Raw genomic sequence first — 15,031 nt, 5'->3', positions numbered from 1 at the left:
TAAATTGTGAAATACATAGGATAAATGTTTATTTTAAATAGATTATTTTTTTAAATATATAAATTATAATATTATATTATGTTTTTGATTCATAATAAATAATTTTTTAATATGAAAATATAATTTAAATATATGATAAATAATTTATATTATGATATAAGATTTAATTTTAAATATGAATAACTTTTTAAAAAAAATATAAAATTCAGACAGTAGGAAAGTAGTAATCCCCGCCACCGCCTCAAATTCAACCGAGTCTTGTTTGTCGGCTAATAACTAACAGTTTCAAAATCCTTTTTTTTTTTTTTATGAAATCTAAATATAAAAAAATGTTGTTTTTTTATATAATCTCATTGTTTTTCAATTTGAATGAGAAGATTTAATCTTAAAAACGAAATCAAATATGATAAAAAATAACTTGCATATATTTATAGTTGATAGTTGATCCCGATCAAAGCAACTTTATTTGGAGTTTGTTCGAAGCAGCAGCAGCAGCAAGCATATATTGAAGTACGACTAACACCGTCTATATATAGAGAGAGCTATGGGACAAGTAACACGGACACGGAGACATAATTCTTCACACAAACGTTGTCTTGGGACACCTTGTGCAATGTGCATAAATATCCCATTTCTCTTATTCACCTGATTTCTATGAACTTCAATAATAATTCTGATACCCTTTGACGTAAATAGATCAACAGCGTGCCAAAGGAGCAAGCTTTTGTGTGATGGAGCAGAAACACGTGTTGTTTTCAGCATTGAGTGTTGGGGTTGGGCTGGGTGTGGGACTTGGATTGAGCACAGGACAAGCTGTTCAAAAATGGGTTGTCGGGAGTTGTGAGTCTGATGAGATTTCTGGGGAGCAAATTGTGTTGGAGCTCAACAACAGAGTCATTGATGGGAAGAACAGCAAAGTCACATTTGATGACTTTCCATATTACTTAAGGTAATTTATTTATAGTTTCATTCATTATCATTGTTTCCATTTTAAAATGAATTCTAGTGTATTTGCATTTCTTATTAAATAATCCTGAAGGGTCAAAGTGTTTTCAAGACTTAAACCAATTTCATCTTCATGTTAGACTTGTGAATTTCATGGCAATTTGCTGTGAATCTCACAGTAAATGTGTTATTTTCTGGCTTCAGTATATGGTTCACCTCTCATCTCTTTTCTCAGATTGTTTGTTGTTGACTTTACCTCACCTCTGCTACTTTGTCAACCTCAGTCTTTCTTTGATATTCTGTTGACAGTTCTGCTTTGGTTTTCAATGTAAAGTTATTTTGGATATTTATTGGGTAAGAAACAGATGAGAAGATGCAAGGTGATGCCACTATCCTCACAAGTGTGTTAGGACTGTAAATATATACAAAAGAATGAATGAGTCTAGAAATTTATTTGTTGCGATTGAAATTTGTGTTTCCTAATAAAATGACACTTTGGTTGAATACCAGGTCGTGTGCTATGACACTTTTTTCCCTAGTAGGTTATGGCTTAGGTTAAGCATATCCATCCCAGATACCAGCTTCGACCTCTTATTAGAAGATGCAAACTTTTCTAGTTGTGCTTTTCTATACTTTTTTTTTTAGTTTTCAGTTAGTACTTCCTTTCATGGAATCTATAAAATGTGATCAGAATAACCCTGGACATTGAAAGTCATAATATAAGTCATACTAGCTGACATGCACGGGAAATTTTTTTTGCATAGTCCAAGACTTTTGCATCTGAGGGTCCAGATTCTGTTCAAAGTTCTACACTTAAACTCAAGGCTCAATTCAATTTCTCTGGAGTTATAAGATTAACTTGGTGGTTGAAGGGAGAAGGGGGAAGGAGAGGTCATGGGTTCGAACTAACAAAAAACTAACAACTAAAATTTGCCTATATATCTATAAACAGTTCAATTTCTCTGCTGCATTTAATGTTTTAATTGGCTGGGTGCAATGCTCTTGGAATATGTGATTTCCTCCACCAAGATCATACTTTTGTTCTAAGAAAGAAGTTACCATTAATGAAGAATGTTGGTTAGATGGGTATTTAGGTAGAAGCTATAGGTTCAAATCACGGCAAAACCAACTTAATGTACCCAAAAAATGTCACGTTGTCTCATAGTCTTCTCAAAAGTTCCTGATAATTAGATACCTTTGCCATTTTTATATTTAGCATGCCACGCCGTCTTTATCATAGATGAGATAATTATGTTTTACTGCTCTTATATGGTCTAGTTCACAGGTAAGTAAGTCGCTATATACCAACTTTTAAGGATTTCCTAGGTATAAAATTATGATAAATAATTATTAACTACTGAAAAATAAAATAAAAATATTTTTATGTTTGATGGTGCATCTTGGATTCTATTGAACTCAAACTCTGGCTTCTTGATTTTTAGTCTTATTGGTTCTAACAATTGTACCCTACACTCGATCAATCACCTTGTTCTGGGTAAAAAATAAGCTTAACAACACTGTAGTTTCCTGAAGTCTTCAGCATGGATCTCTATATTTGGATCTGAAATCCTGTTACATGTGGATTCAATCTAGCCGTGCAGGAATTTTATGCGAATAACTGTTTTCCTGATTTGTCATGATAAACTCACCCCTGATTGTACCACGTCTTATGTTCCTGTATAATGATTTAAATGACAGTGAAAGAATCCGATTTGTGTTAACAAGTACTGGATATGTTTATTTAAAACAAGACTTTTCCAAGCACTTGAGGAACCTTCGTCCAGCAAGCAGAGCTATTTTGCTTTCTGGACCTGCAGGTATATTACTTGCAAGTTCTGTCTTACCATCCAAAAGTTATTTTGGTTTTCAAATCCATATAATTGACATTAATTGCATGTTGAATTTTGAAGAACCTTATCAGCAAAATCTTGCCCGAGCTTTAGCACATTACTTTGAATCGAAGTTACTGTTGCTAGACATTACTGACTTCTCGTTGGAGGTAGTTATTTACATCTTATCACTTTGTCTGCTTTGATTTATGACATATATAGTCATACTTGTCATGTTTTCCTTTGTACAGATGCAGAGGAAATATGGATGTCCCAGAAAAGAACCAGTAAGTTTTGTCCGCTCCATATTTTGCTTCTGTTTGAAGATACTTCACTATTTACCCCGTATTAATCTATTTTTGCACTTTGTTGTTCCCTGAATATATTTTTTAAATTTATTTATTGAATTTGGGATGATTGTGACCATTCCTTTGGTGAACTGCATTTTACTGTGTTATTTTTAACATCCCTGAACCGAAGTGCTCCTTTATGAGGTCCCTTAATTTAATATTTACTTTTGAAAAGACCAGTGCAACATTTAATTGTTGACTTGTAGTTTGATTTTTCTAACTCATTTACTTATGTTAATAGAGTTTTCAAAGGTCCATATCTGAGGTGACATTGGAGCGAGTGTCTGGTCTGTTTGGTTCCTTGTCAGTCCTTCCTTCAACAGGCAGAACTAGAGGTACTGGAGGACGTTGCACTTAAGCTTTTTGGAAAAGTTATTCTTATTTTATGATTACTTGTTATGAAGTTTAGTTTAGTCACCATGAGTTCAAAGTAATGAATGATTTGAAAATGACCAAGTTTAGTTTAGTTTCACTTTTGATGTCAATATCTCAGTAAGTGATGAATCATAATCATGGCCTTATGAAAGGTCACGAGTATCTATCATCTATGTCTTCTCTCATGTTATTGAATTAGCATCAGTTGATTATATCTTCTATTTCTTGTAACCTTTACCTAGATATTGCCTACTTGACATATATAACTATTGTTTCGTTGTATCTTGAATGGTAATTTCTATGCAGGTACACTACATCGTCAGAGTAGTGGAATTGAAAATTCCAGCAATCCTCCAAAGCTCCGTAGGAATGCCTCTACTGCATGTGATACAATTAGCACTCCCCAATATGGTCCTTCAGATCCAGGTTATACTTGAAAGGAAAATTTTGTTAGTTATTATTAACACTTATTTTCCATAAATTTCTCTTTATGAGATAACTTTATTAACATTTAGAACTTTAAATTACCTTGTTTTGCTGGTTTTTGGGTCTGCTGTCCTTCCCATTGTTTGGTTTTATCATATTTCTTTTAATTCTGTACTGTAGTATGCTATATGTGCTTCCTTACAATATAATGCTTTAATTTGTAAATAACTGTTACTTTATACTTTGTAGCTAGATCTATTTGGTAGGATTCTCTTAGCAGTTTTATACTAGTGACATGAACCAATCCCAAAAGTCAAAATGCTTGACATCAATGCTTGTGCTAAATCCATTACATTTCAGTTAGATAAATACTTTATGCTTCATTTCATTGCTGCTTATGCATGAGATTACATTGTTCTTCAGCAATATTATGCTTATTGTTTAAGTTCATGTTTTCAGCTCCTTTGAAGTGCACAAGCGGCTTCTGTTTTGATGAAAAGCTCTTCGTGCAGTCACTTTATAAGGTGACTTCATCATTAAAAGCTTAGTTTTAAAGCTCAAATTTCTATTGCATCAAAGAATAATATTAGTTCAATTGACAAGATTTCAGTAAGATGAAATTATGAATAATGAGTAATGAATTTGTACATAGCTGTCTTCACCTCAGAAATTGGCTCCCAAATCCTCCTTTTCATATGCCCTTGGTCATTTACTTTTTAGGACTTTTATTATGTTCATTCTGTGTAAGCATAATATCTCTTCAATTTTATGTGTTGAGAATAAATATTAATTAATCTTACAGTGTCAGGATATATATGTCATAAATACAGTTCTAACAAGCAGACTTATGTAACTTTTACAGGTCTTGGTTTCTCTCTCAGAAACCAGTTCTGTTATTTTATATATCAAGGATGTTGAGAAGCTCTTTGTTCGATCAACAAGGCTACACAATTTGTTCCAAAAGTTAATTAAGAAACTTTCAGGATCAGTGTTAATACTCGGTTCCCAGATCTTTGATTCTGAAGATGATTGTGCAGAAATTGATGAAAAGCTTACTATGTTATTCCCTTACAACATTGACATCAAACCACCTCAAGATGAGACCCATCTTGCAAGCTGGAGAACCAAACTGAAAAAAGACATGGAAACTAGTCTGTTTCAAGATAGCAGGAACCATATTGCTGAAGTACTTGCAGCAAATGACGTTGATTGTGATGACTTGGAAAAAGTAAGCAATGCTGACACTATGCTACTCAGTAATTGCATTGAAGAGATTGTGGCGTCTGCAATTTCTCACCACCTGATGGAGACTAAACATCCAGAATACCGAAATAGAAAACTAGTTATATCACACAAGAGGTAAATATCTCAGCAAATTTCTGTTTAGGCTATTCATTAAGAGAAAAAGTTTTCTACTTACTAATATTGGATGTGGGCAGTTTGTCCCATGTATTGAATCTTTTCCAGGAAAGTGAAAGTAATCCGGAGAATAAAGATTCAAACAAGGTTAGAAAAAAATGATTATACAATGCTTACTGTACTAAATTGACAAAATTTTTATTCATTGATTTGTTTACTGTATTGTTAGGAGGATGCTCTTGCAACAAAGAAAGATGGTGACAATGAGTTTGAGAAGCATATGAGAGAAGAGGTTGTGCCTGCAAATGAGATAGGGGTTACATTTGAAGATATTGGTGCATTGGATGATATTAAAGAATTACTTCAAGATGTGGTCATGCTTCCCCTCAGAAGACCAGACTTATTCAAAGGTGGACTTCTGAAGCCTTATAAAGGAATATTGCTTTTCGGGCCTCCTGGTACAGGAAAAACAATGCTTGCAAAGGCAATTGCAAATGAAGCTGGAGCAAGCTTCATCAATGTCTCAATCTCTAAAATCACTTCAAAATGGTTTGGAGAAGATGAAAAGAATGTCCGAGCTCTGTTTTCATTAGCAGCAAAAGTTGCTCCAACTATTATTTTTATTGATGAAGTTGATAGCATGCTTGGGAAGCGGACTAAATATGGGGAACATGAGGCAATGAGAAAGATTAAAAATGAATTCATGGCCCACTGGGATGGGCTATTGACAGAACCCAATGAACGAATTCTGGTTCTTGCCGCAACCAACAGGCCATTTGACCTTGATGAAGCAATCATAAGACGGTTTGAGCGCAGGTAAGACCACACTTTTGTCTTATGGTTGGCAGGATCTTCTGTTGATTACTTGCTTCTGTTCAACAGTTATATTTTCTTTATTAGAACAACCACAATCATTATTTTCATCAGCTGTGGTGAATAGTTTGGTGCTCATAAGAAAGCAAGAAAATGTGAAACTAAGATTTCATTAAATTGTTTTTTGACAAACAAGTCCAAAATTTAAACTTTCCTTTTGAAAGGTCCCCTAATGTGTTTAAATTGCTTACTAGATTTTTTTGGGGTACATAATTGCTCACTAGATTGAGTTTACCTGATGTCTTCCTTGGATAAATAAATCTTAGCCATATCAATGCACAGTTTGGTTTCCAGATAGGTTGCAAGCTATTGTTTTTAAGATTTTTGAATGATATCTCTGTTAATTGCGATGTTGAGCAGGATCATGGTTGGTCTTCCATCTGCTGAGAACAGGGAAATGATCTTGAAAACTATCCTAGCTAAGGAAAAATATGAAAATATAGACTTTAAAGAGCTTTCAACCATGACAGAAGGATATACTGGAAGTGATCTTAAGGTTCACCTTGTTGGTTATTCTAATTCCTTACTTCTAGTTTGTGGTGATGATCTATTGACATTAATTTCTGTAAACAGAATTTGTGCACAGCTGCTGCTTATAGACCTGTTAGAGAGGTACTTCAACAGGACAGGTTGAAGGAAAAGGTAGTTACTTACCTAATCACTTAAAATATTGTGAACCATAAACTGATCTCTATCTAATGCAAAATTATTAGTTTCTGTATTGCTATGTAATAACATTATGTCTTATTTCAGGAAAAGAAGAAAACGGAGGTAGAAGTTCAAAGATCAGAAGATGCTTCTGATGCTAAAGGAGATAAAGATGAAGTGACTACTTTAAGGTGTTTAAACGTAGAAGACATTAGACACTGTAGTCAGGTATGTTGGATGGAAAACTGTTCACTTCAATGATTATAGTGTACTTCATTTCAGTGTCAAAGATAGCTAACTAAACCATTTTGTCTTATTTCAGGAAAAGAAGAAAACGGAGGCAGAAGTTCAAAGCTCACAAAATGCTTCTGATGCAAAAGGTGATAAAGATGACCAAGTGATGACTTTGAGGCCTTTAAACATGGAAGACATGAGACTGGCAAAGAGTCAGGTATGTGGGATGGAGAACTATTTGCTTCAACGATTGTAATGTACTTTTTGGTGTCAAAGATAGCTAACTTGTTTAATATTGAGGGATTCTAAAACATGATTCAAGGAAATTCAAGAACAGATATCTGGCATTTGGGTAAATGACATTGAGTTGAGGATATTAATATAGTAGAAGTTAGCAGTTATATCAGATATGAGCAATAAAACATTCACCTTGAGTAATTTTATAAATTTCAAATAACCCCCCATTCCATTCTTCAATGAACATTGCACCTTCCTCTCGTCTATCACTTACCCGGTTCCTATGTAGGAAAAAATTTACTTATTATCCAGGGTTCAAGATGGCAACACATATTCCAAAAGTTAATTTATGGCATAGAAATTGATAAATGTATTTGTAAATGCAGGTGGCTGCAAGTTTTGCTGCAGAAGGATCAATAATGAGTGAGCTGAAGGAGTGGAATGAATTGTTTGGAGAAGGAGGTTCAAGGAAGAAGCAGCAGCTTACTTATTTCCTTTAAATTGTGGAAAGCTGCAAACCAGGCAAGGAATCCTTCAGATCAATGTATGAGGTGTTGCACATATCACAAGTTAAGAGATTATTTATTCATCCTTGAAGTGGTATCTGGGTCCTAAGAATGTGTAGATGTATGTATGAACAATTTACCACAACATGTAGAATTTTGTCCATTGATTGTATAGCTGCAATGCCTTTAAATATCTTTAAGGTCAACGCTAAAAAAGGGAAATGGTGAAAGGATTATCAGTGACTAGTGTCCATCGATTTTTGGACATACTAGTAATTTTTATATAACTAAAACTAATATTTCAATATATTTTAACCACCATGAACGTAGATCAACTGATCTCGGATTCGGATTCAAATCCTACCTATGCAGTTGAGTTAAATATTTGAAGGAAGAACTTTCCATTTATAGTGGTGCTATTCGGCTCAATCAGGATTAATATTTTGAGAAATAATAAACATATTTTATCCTATTATAGATTATAATATGAAAATTCATAAATCATAATGCTGAATAGCAGCGTCCCGTATAAATAAACGAGGGTTGTACTTGTATCTCCCAAATCCGTTCCAATGATGTTTGTGAATGCATATGAATATGATTTAGATGGATTAAGAAAACAGAGTGTTGAACTGAACTGAATTGAGAAGATGACAAGCCCATTAGAGAGTCTCTACTGAAAACCTACAGATACCCAATTGCGTGCAGAGAGCTAAGCTTTATTCTGAGGGAAGCTTTTCATCAATTTCCCAAAAACTTGCAATCCATCGTCTTCCAAGACACCCTCTCCGCCTTCCGTCTTCTCCCTCAGTATGTATGCTATTGCTTTTCATCCTCTATTTTTCTTTTTGTCAATATCGATTTGTTTCGTTAATCAAATTCACGATTTTGTAATTTTAAATCACAATCTAATAATTTGGAATTGTGATAACTGTTGTCATGTATGGTTATTATTGTTCGACCAGCAGTTGTTTGAAGATGCGTGAATGGTTTCGATCATCTTACAACTTATTACCTATGAAACACCGACACAGACACGGACACGTGGACACTTGTAATGTCCAAAATATAGAACATAGTACGGGTGTCGTGTCGGTGTCAAACACTGACACGGACGCGTGTAGGATACCAGACACTCCAACGTGCTTCATAGCTTATTACCTTTTGTTTTGCTTCTGAAAGTGTCAATGGCTAGTGTCATGTTTTCTGTGAGCTGAAACCTTTTTGAATGGTCACAAGCCTCGATGCAGATCACTGAACTACTTCCTATTGAAGTTAAAACTTTTTTAGTCCTACTGAAGCATTGCGACGCAAACTATGTTTTAAACCTATTCTTCTCTAAACATATGAAAACACTGTGGGGGAAATTAAAATGAATTAGTGGATAAGCTAGTTTTCTCTGACATTAACCAATGCAATGAAATTGCTATTTATCACCCAATGTGGGAAGTATAAGCTGGCTGGTAAACTGTAAAAAGTATCAAATTGTTAATTACAACCATATATCCTGCTTTTCACTTGAATTAGAATCAGAATTGAAAGCTATATTGGAGAATTTTCATTTACCAATCGAAGAACTATTTTTTTGAGTATTGCTTTCATACGGTAGCAGTCATTGGTTCAAATCAATAGTAGTTAAAGTATAGTTAGAACTTATTAGATACCATTGACTCTGGTATCTAATAAGTTTTTCTACTCATCTTTTTTATTTTTTTTCTCTCTTTTTGTACTATGATATTGGCCTTGTTTGTATAAATCAATTTTAATATGAAATTATTAATTATGCATCTACCTGCCGTCTTCAGGACCACTTTGCCTAATTATTTTTTTTCAATTCTCTCTAAATTTAGAATACAGACTCAGAGTGCTGTTTCTGCAGTCCACTCCCTCCTTCAGAGTGTAGAAGCAGCACTACCAAAGCAAAAAAAGAATGTGGCTGTAACAAAATTTAAGCATGCAATGGTTGTTCATAAGAGGCGCTGTAAAGCTCACTAGGTAGAGAAAGGTCAGACTATATAAAATATAACAATAAGAAATGGCTTTAAGTTATATTAATGAAGGCAAACTACTCATGTTTAAGTAGTTTCTTGTTCCTGTATTGCAGGTTCATTGCAATTGCCACAAGATATTCTTGCGCACATTTTCAGTTTTCTTGAAATGAAATCTTTAGTCTCAATGGGGCTAGTCTGCTGGTAATGCTTTCCTTCTTTTATGTATACACTGCATCTCGCTTCTTGAGGATGTGAAATACAAGCACCTATTATATATTTTTCTACATTTGACTGTTCATTAAATTTGTCATGAATATTGTTAAATATCTTTATCAATACAAATTCCCTCGTGACTCATGGACATTGCATATTTAGGTCATGGAATATAGCTGCAAATGATAACCATCTGTGGGAGAAGCAGTATGTTGCACTGTACGGCAATCGTGCTAAACCAAAGCCTGCGAAACTGATTGAAGGCAAGAACGATGGGCTTTTGCTGGAACCCGTAGATACTAGAATCATTACTGACTGGAAAGAATCTGTTAAAGGAGCATACACTTGTAAGCTGAATGTTGAGGAAATGTAGTTTAACTTTGTTTCTCTTTTCACATCCAATGTGTTCAGTCAACTAATAGGATAAAAATATACTATAGTGAGACTGGGAAACTATTATGTACAAGAATCATCTTTTACTTTGACATTAGGTTCCTAGCAGTGTGTAAGTCAATATATAGAGGTTATAATGGCTAACCATTACATTAATTGGGTATCTGATTTGTATTGTGATGCTACAAGTTAGCATTTTTCAATAATTATGTTTTCATTTTCCGAAGCACATGCATGCATACTTTCACATTCAATTTTTCTCTTCCCTGTCTTAATTAGTTGATTTTGACATAGGAGCATTAGCCAGGATATTAACAACCAACCGGGGATATTGTGGACACTACAAATCAGTAGTTTGGCTAAATAACGCAAAATGCCCTAATGCACACTTTGGAATATCAGAAATTCAGGATATCAGGCCTGTAACAGCATTCCAGGTATGTTCTGTATTGTATTTAGCCACTTTGTATCAGGTTTGGTGATTCATCATAGTATTTTTTTTTCTTTTTATATTGTGTCTGGATCCTCTGAGAGTAGAGAAAGAGATAGATAAGGGAAGAAATATTTTTTACAGAAAAAAATAACAGGAGGACGAGTCCTCTTCACAAGGGATCACTTTCTTCACAACTGAAGAAAATCAGCTCTCACTTATTCTCAAGAAGTGCCTCCTTACATTTCACTTATATAACAACCACTGAATCCTGGAGCAGTCTAACTCCAACTGTTAGGATTGAAAATAACCCAAATTATCTTAAAATTAATTCGAGACTTTGGCTTGTTAATTAGCTCAATGAATTTGGTTCTTGAATTAAATAAGTTGAATTGAATCAAAGTAAATTTGATTTTTTTCATCTAAAAAACTAGACATACACAAGGCATATCTAGTTTCGAACATAAGTTTGCATAAATTGTTCATCAGTATTATTTTTTATGAGTAGTAATGCTTTTTAGGGATCCCTGGTAAATTGTCCTGTTGCCAGAAACTAGTTTACTCTTCTCTCAAATTTGTTCGAGTACGTACTTGGGAATATTGACAATCCATTTGTTTAGTTATTCGAAAATCAAAGCCTACTTTTATTTATTCTAGATTGTGTTTATGTTTTTCTTCAACTATCGTTCAAAAATAATTTATTGAAGTTAAATGAACTATATAGTTACGACTAACTGTGTAGTCTTCCTAATTTCAGGTTGTGGAATATGTTCTAGATCTTCCTCAGACAGTGACAGTGATTCGGAAGGAGGACCAGTTTCTAGATTATGGGCATATCCCAAGCATATAAGAAAATAACAGGGGACAGCGTTTGCATTGAATCCATTCATAATTCACAAATGAGTAAAAAAGCTCCTAACAACGTTCGCCGGGTTCATATTAATCGAGAAGCAAGTTTTGTGGCCCTTTTCATAACCAAAAACAAAAGCTGATTGCAACCCCTCACACATTTCTATTCATTTGCATGCACAATATATTTATTATATATATACTTGGGCTTGATCTGCAATATATCTAGGGGTTGAAAAATAATTTCTTTAAAAAAGAGAGGTACTTTAGAATACCTCATTTGTGAGTATGAATGATGATGATGATGATGTTGTTGTTGTTGGTTGGTTGGTTGAAGCAAAGGGACTGTCATGTCTCGAACCTGGGACCAATAATGGTGTTACAATGAGCAAACCATTACACCAGGCAGTAAACAGACAATAACATGGAAATATTTAATGTATAAAACGTACACTGACTGCCATAATGTATTTCTACGGGACGATGATTGCCATTTATTTCTGGTAGCAATACGATCAAGCTGATTGCAATTGCTGGCATCTTTCCATTCATTTCATTTCCATGTTTTATATATATATATATATATATATATATTTCGGCTCTGCAATATGAAAAGGAGAGGCACGTTAGAGCTGTTGTCATGGAACTGTGATGTTTCGGGCCTGGAACAGTTCAATGGTATTGCAATAAGCAAACCTTAGAACAGGTTGTAACATTCAATTGAATAAAATTGTACACTGTCACACGAATAATTAAATAATTAAACATATACTTCATTCTTCCCAAAATAATCGTTGTCAAGTGTTTTTTTATATGAAAAAGTAAGAAAATTATTACCTATTATTCATTTTAAAGAAATATAATTATATTTAACTAAATAATCTTTCTCTCAATTATATATTGTTCTTTCTTATTTAGATGAACACAAATATCAAGAGAGAATGATGGTATTTTTTCATTATAAAAAAGAGCATGTTCTGGACTTTTTAAAATAAGCAAAAGTTAATATAGAAAATATCATGAAAATACCACCAAAGCAAATCAAAAGTTGGTTCATATAAATTAGTGTAACAATGGAAGTCATAAATAGGTAGTTATGTTAAATATTTGTAAAAAAAAATTGTCATTCCTAACAATCTTATCCAAAATTGTCTTGCGTGTGTAAATTACATGTAGATCTATCATTTTGTCATTCTTTTTCCAAAGTTATCTGGAAGAAAAATATCTCTTATACTATTCTTGTAATAATATAGCTCTTTCAGGTTTCTCTTGATGTGATTTTGTCCTATTTTTGTTAGGACAGAATTCCTTAGAAATAAAAATTATCTTCCTTCCTACAGGTTTTGTTAGTGTTTCCCTTGGATATTAGCTTAGTCTTTTCGAGGTTGTTTTGTTTAACTTTTTCCTGGTTTAATGTTATTTGAGGTGTATCTGCTTTTTAGGATTTCTTTGAAGGTTTCCTTCAAAACCTTCACAACCTTAATTTATAATTTTTTTTCAAACTTGTCTTCATGTAGTTTCTTAAAATAAAAGCTTAGTTAAGTTTTTTTCTTGTCTATTTTCTGGTTATGTTTGCATTTGTCCATACTTTTTTAATTTTTTTTATCCTTCAATTTACAAATTGCCTCAAAATGTCCTTTTGTTGGAACATTTGTTCAAATTAAATATGTTTAATGATGATGTGTTCTTAAAAAAAATGCAACGTACCACATTAAAAACTGTTTGATTGGGGCTTATCCCCTATTTTGTAAAAAAAATGGATTAACATATCAGTATGTAATAAGACGATTTTGACGGAGGACTATTGAATTCAAAATAAAATAAAATGTAATGGGTTAATATCCTCTTTCCAATGCAATATTTTATTAGTTAAAATAAAGCTAACCTATTTAGTAAGATTAATATAAAATATATAAATATTAACAAATAAGAGAAAATGTGTGAAAAAAAAATATTTAAAAAAATCTCTTATTAGCATTTTTCAGTATTCACAGATAATGGGATGGGAATAAAATAAAATTGAAGATCACAACAATAAAACTAGAAGCAGAGCAGAGCGATTAGCATTTTTACCTGAAGCCATTCACAACTGAGTAAAATAGCTTCCAAACGTTCATTGGATTCATATTCATCGGGAAGCAAGTATTAACTATTGCGTAATGTTAGATGAATCCAGCAGTGAATGGGTGAAAATGTTCTTCACTCAAATTGATCCGTATGAGTCATATGGATCAACTTGATCTGTATGAGTTATAGTTGATCCGTATAAGTCTTACGAATCAACTTGATCCGTATTATTTATGAACCACCCCCTCTCGTACACCCACCAGCAATGCTTACCTCGTTTGTCGTCGACGTCGAACCAACCACCGTAACACTACACACCGGCCCCTTCACCTTTACCGAAGCTCAGCTATCGCAACAAAAAACTCACACCGAAGATTGAAACGCGTGAAAAAAATGATTCGTAACAGCAACCACTGTACACAAACCTTTTTAAAGAAGAATATAAACCAAGGGGCATTTCTAAAATTTTGAAAAAATGTTGGGTGCACCTAGCATCCGCCTTAACTATTATATATTTGGGTTCTAATTTACCAAAACAAGAATTTACTTGGGCTTGATCTGCAATATATCTGGAACTGTGGTAAAAAAAAAATGATTTTCTTTCACAAAGAGTATAGCATTTGTGAGATTGATGCTGTTGTTGTCTTCTTGGTTTGGTTTCTTAATTGAACCTGTCATGTCTCGAACCTGAGATAATTAATATGGCGTTGCAATAAGCAAACCATTAGTCCAGGTCGAGGATGGACGACGGCATGGAAACATTTTAATTATAAAAACGTGCACTGCCATAGGTATTGAGGAATAATTAATAGCTAAATATGTACTTCATTCTTTCCAAAATAATATGTGAGAAAACTATTACATATTATTCATTTTAAGGACATATAATTATGTTTAACTAAACAATATTTTACTGAATTGCTGTTCTTTCTTATTTAGAGTTTAGACGAACAAAATATTAAGAGAGAATGACGATTTTTTTTTAAAAAATGTTGACTTTTTAAAATGACGAAGAAATTAATATAAAAATTATCATGGTAATAATTATTTTAAAATAGAAAAAATATATCAGAATTTATTATTATAAATAATAATTAATTATAATAAATATGTTTGATAAGAATTGCAATATGTATATAAAAAAGTAAGTAATGCATCACATATCACATGTTGTATCAGTTTCGTGCATGAAAACTTTAAATATTTGTTTTTATATTGAATTGTGTTTTAAAATTTTAAATCATTTAATTTTTCCTAAAATTTTGGATCATATGATAATGACATTAAGATCCTTTAGAATGCCCTC

General features: G+C 33.1%; 1 protein-coding gene and 1 pseudogene across 1 annotated transcript; both read left to right on the top strand.

Moving 5' to 3' along the window:
* Window positions 1-464: 464 nt before the first annotated feature.
* On the top strand, window positions 465-8,190 carry LOC114403305 (peroxisomal biogenesis factor 6-like). The gene is made up of 15 exons (XM_028366176.1): window positions 465-949; window positions 2,644-2,762; window positions 2,856-2,944; window positions 3,026-3,061; window positions 3,366-3,459; window positions 3,806-3,925; window positions 4,385-4,449; window positions 4,788-5,284; window positions 5,365-5,431; window positions 5,514-6,100; window positions 6,518-6,653; window positions 6,731-6,799; window positions 6,911-7,033; window positions 7,128-7,256; window positions 7,663-8,190. The coding sequence occupies exons 1-15, from the start codon at window positions 732-734 to the stop codon at window positions 7,774-7,776; spliced, it is 2,463 nt and encodes an 820-aa protein (XP_028221977.1). The 5' UTR covers window positions 465-731; the 3' UTR covers window positions 7,777-8,190.
* On the top strand, window positions 7,894-12,155 carry LOC114402133 (annotated as a pseudogene).
* The last annotated feature ends 2,876 nt before the right edge of the window (window positions 12,156-15,031 follow it).

The sequence above is a fragment of the Glycine soja genome, chromosome 20 (assembly GCF_004193775.1).
Source record: "Glycine soja cultivar W05 chromosome 20, ASM419377v2, whole genome shotgun sequence".
Taxonomy (NCBI): domain Eukaryota; kingdom Viridiplantae; phylum Streptophyta; class Magnoliopsida; order Fabales; family Fabaceae; genus Glycine; species Glycine soja.
This window is presented reverse-complemented; position numbering and strand designations above follow the sequence as displayed.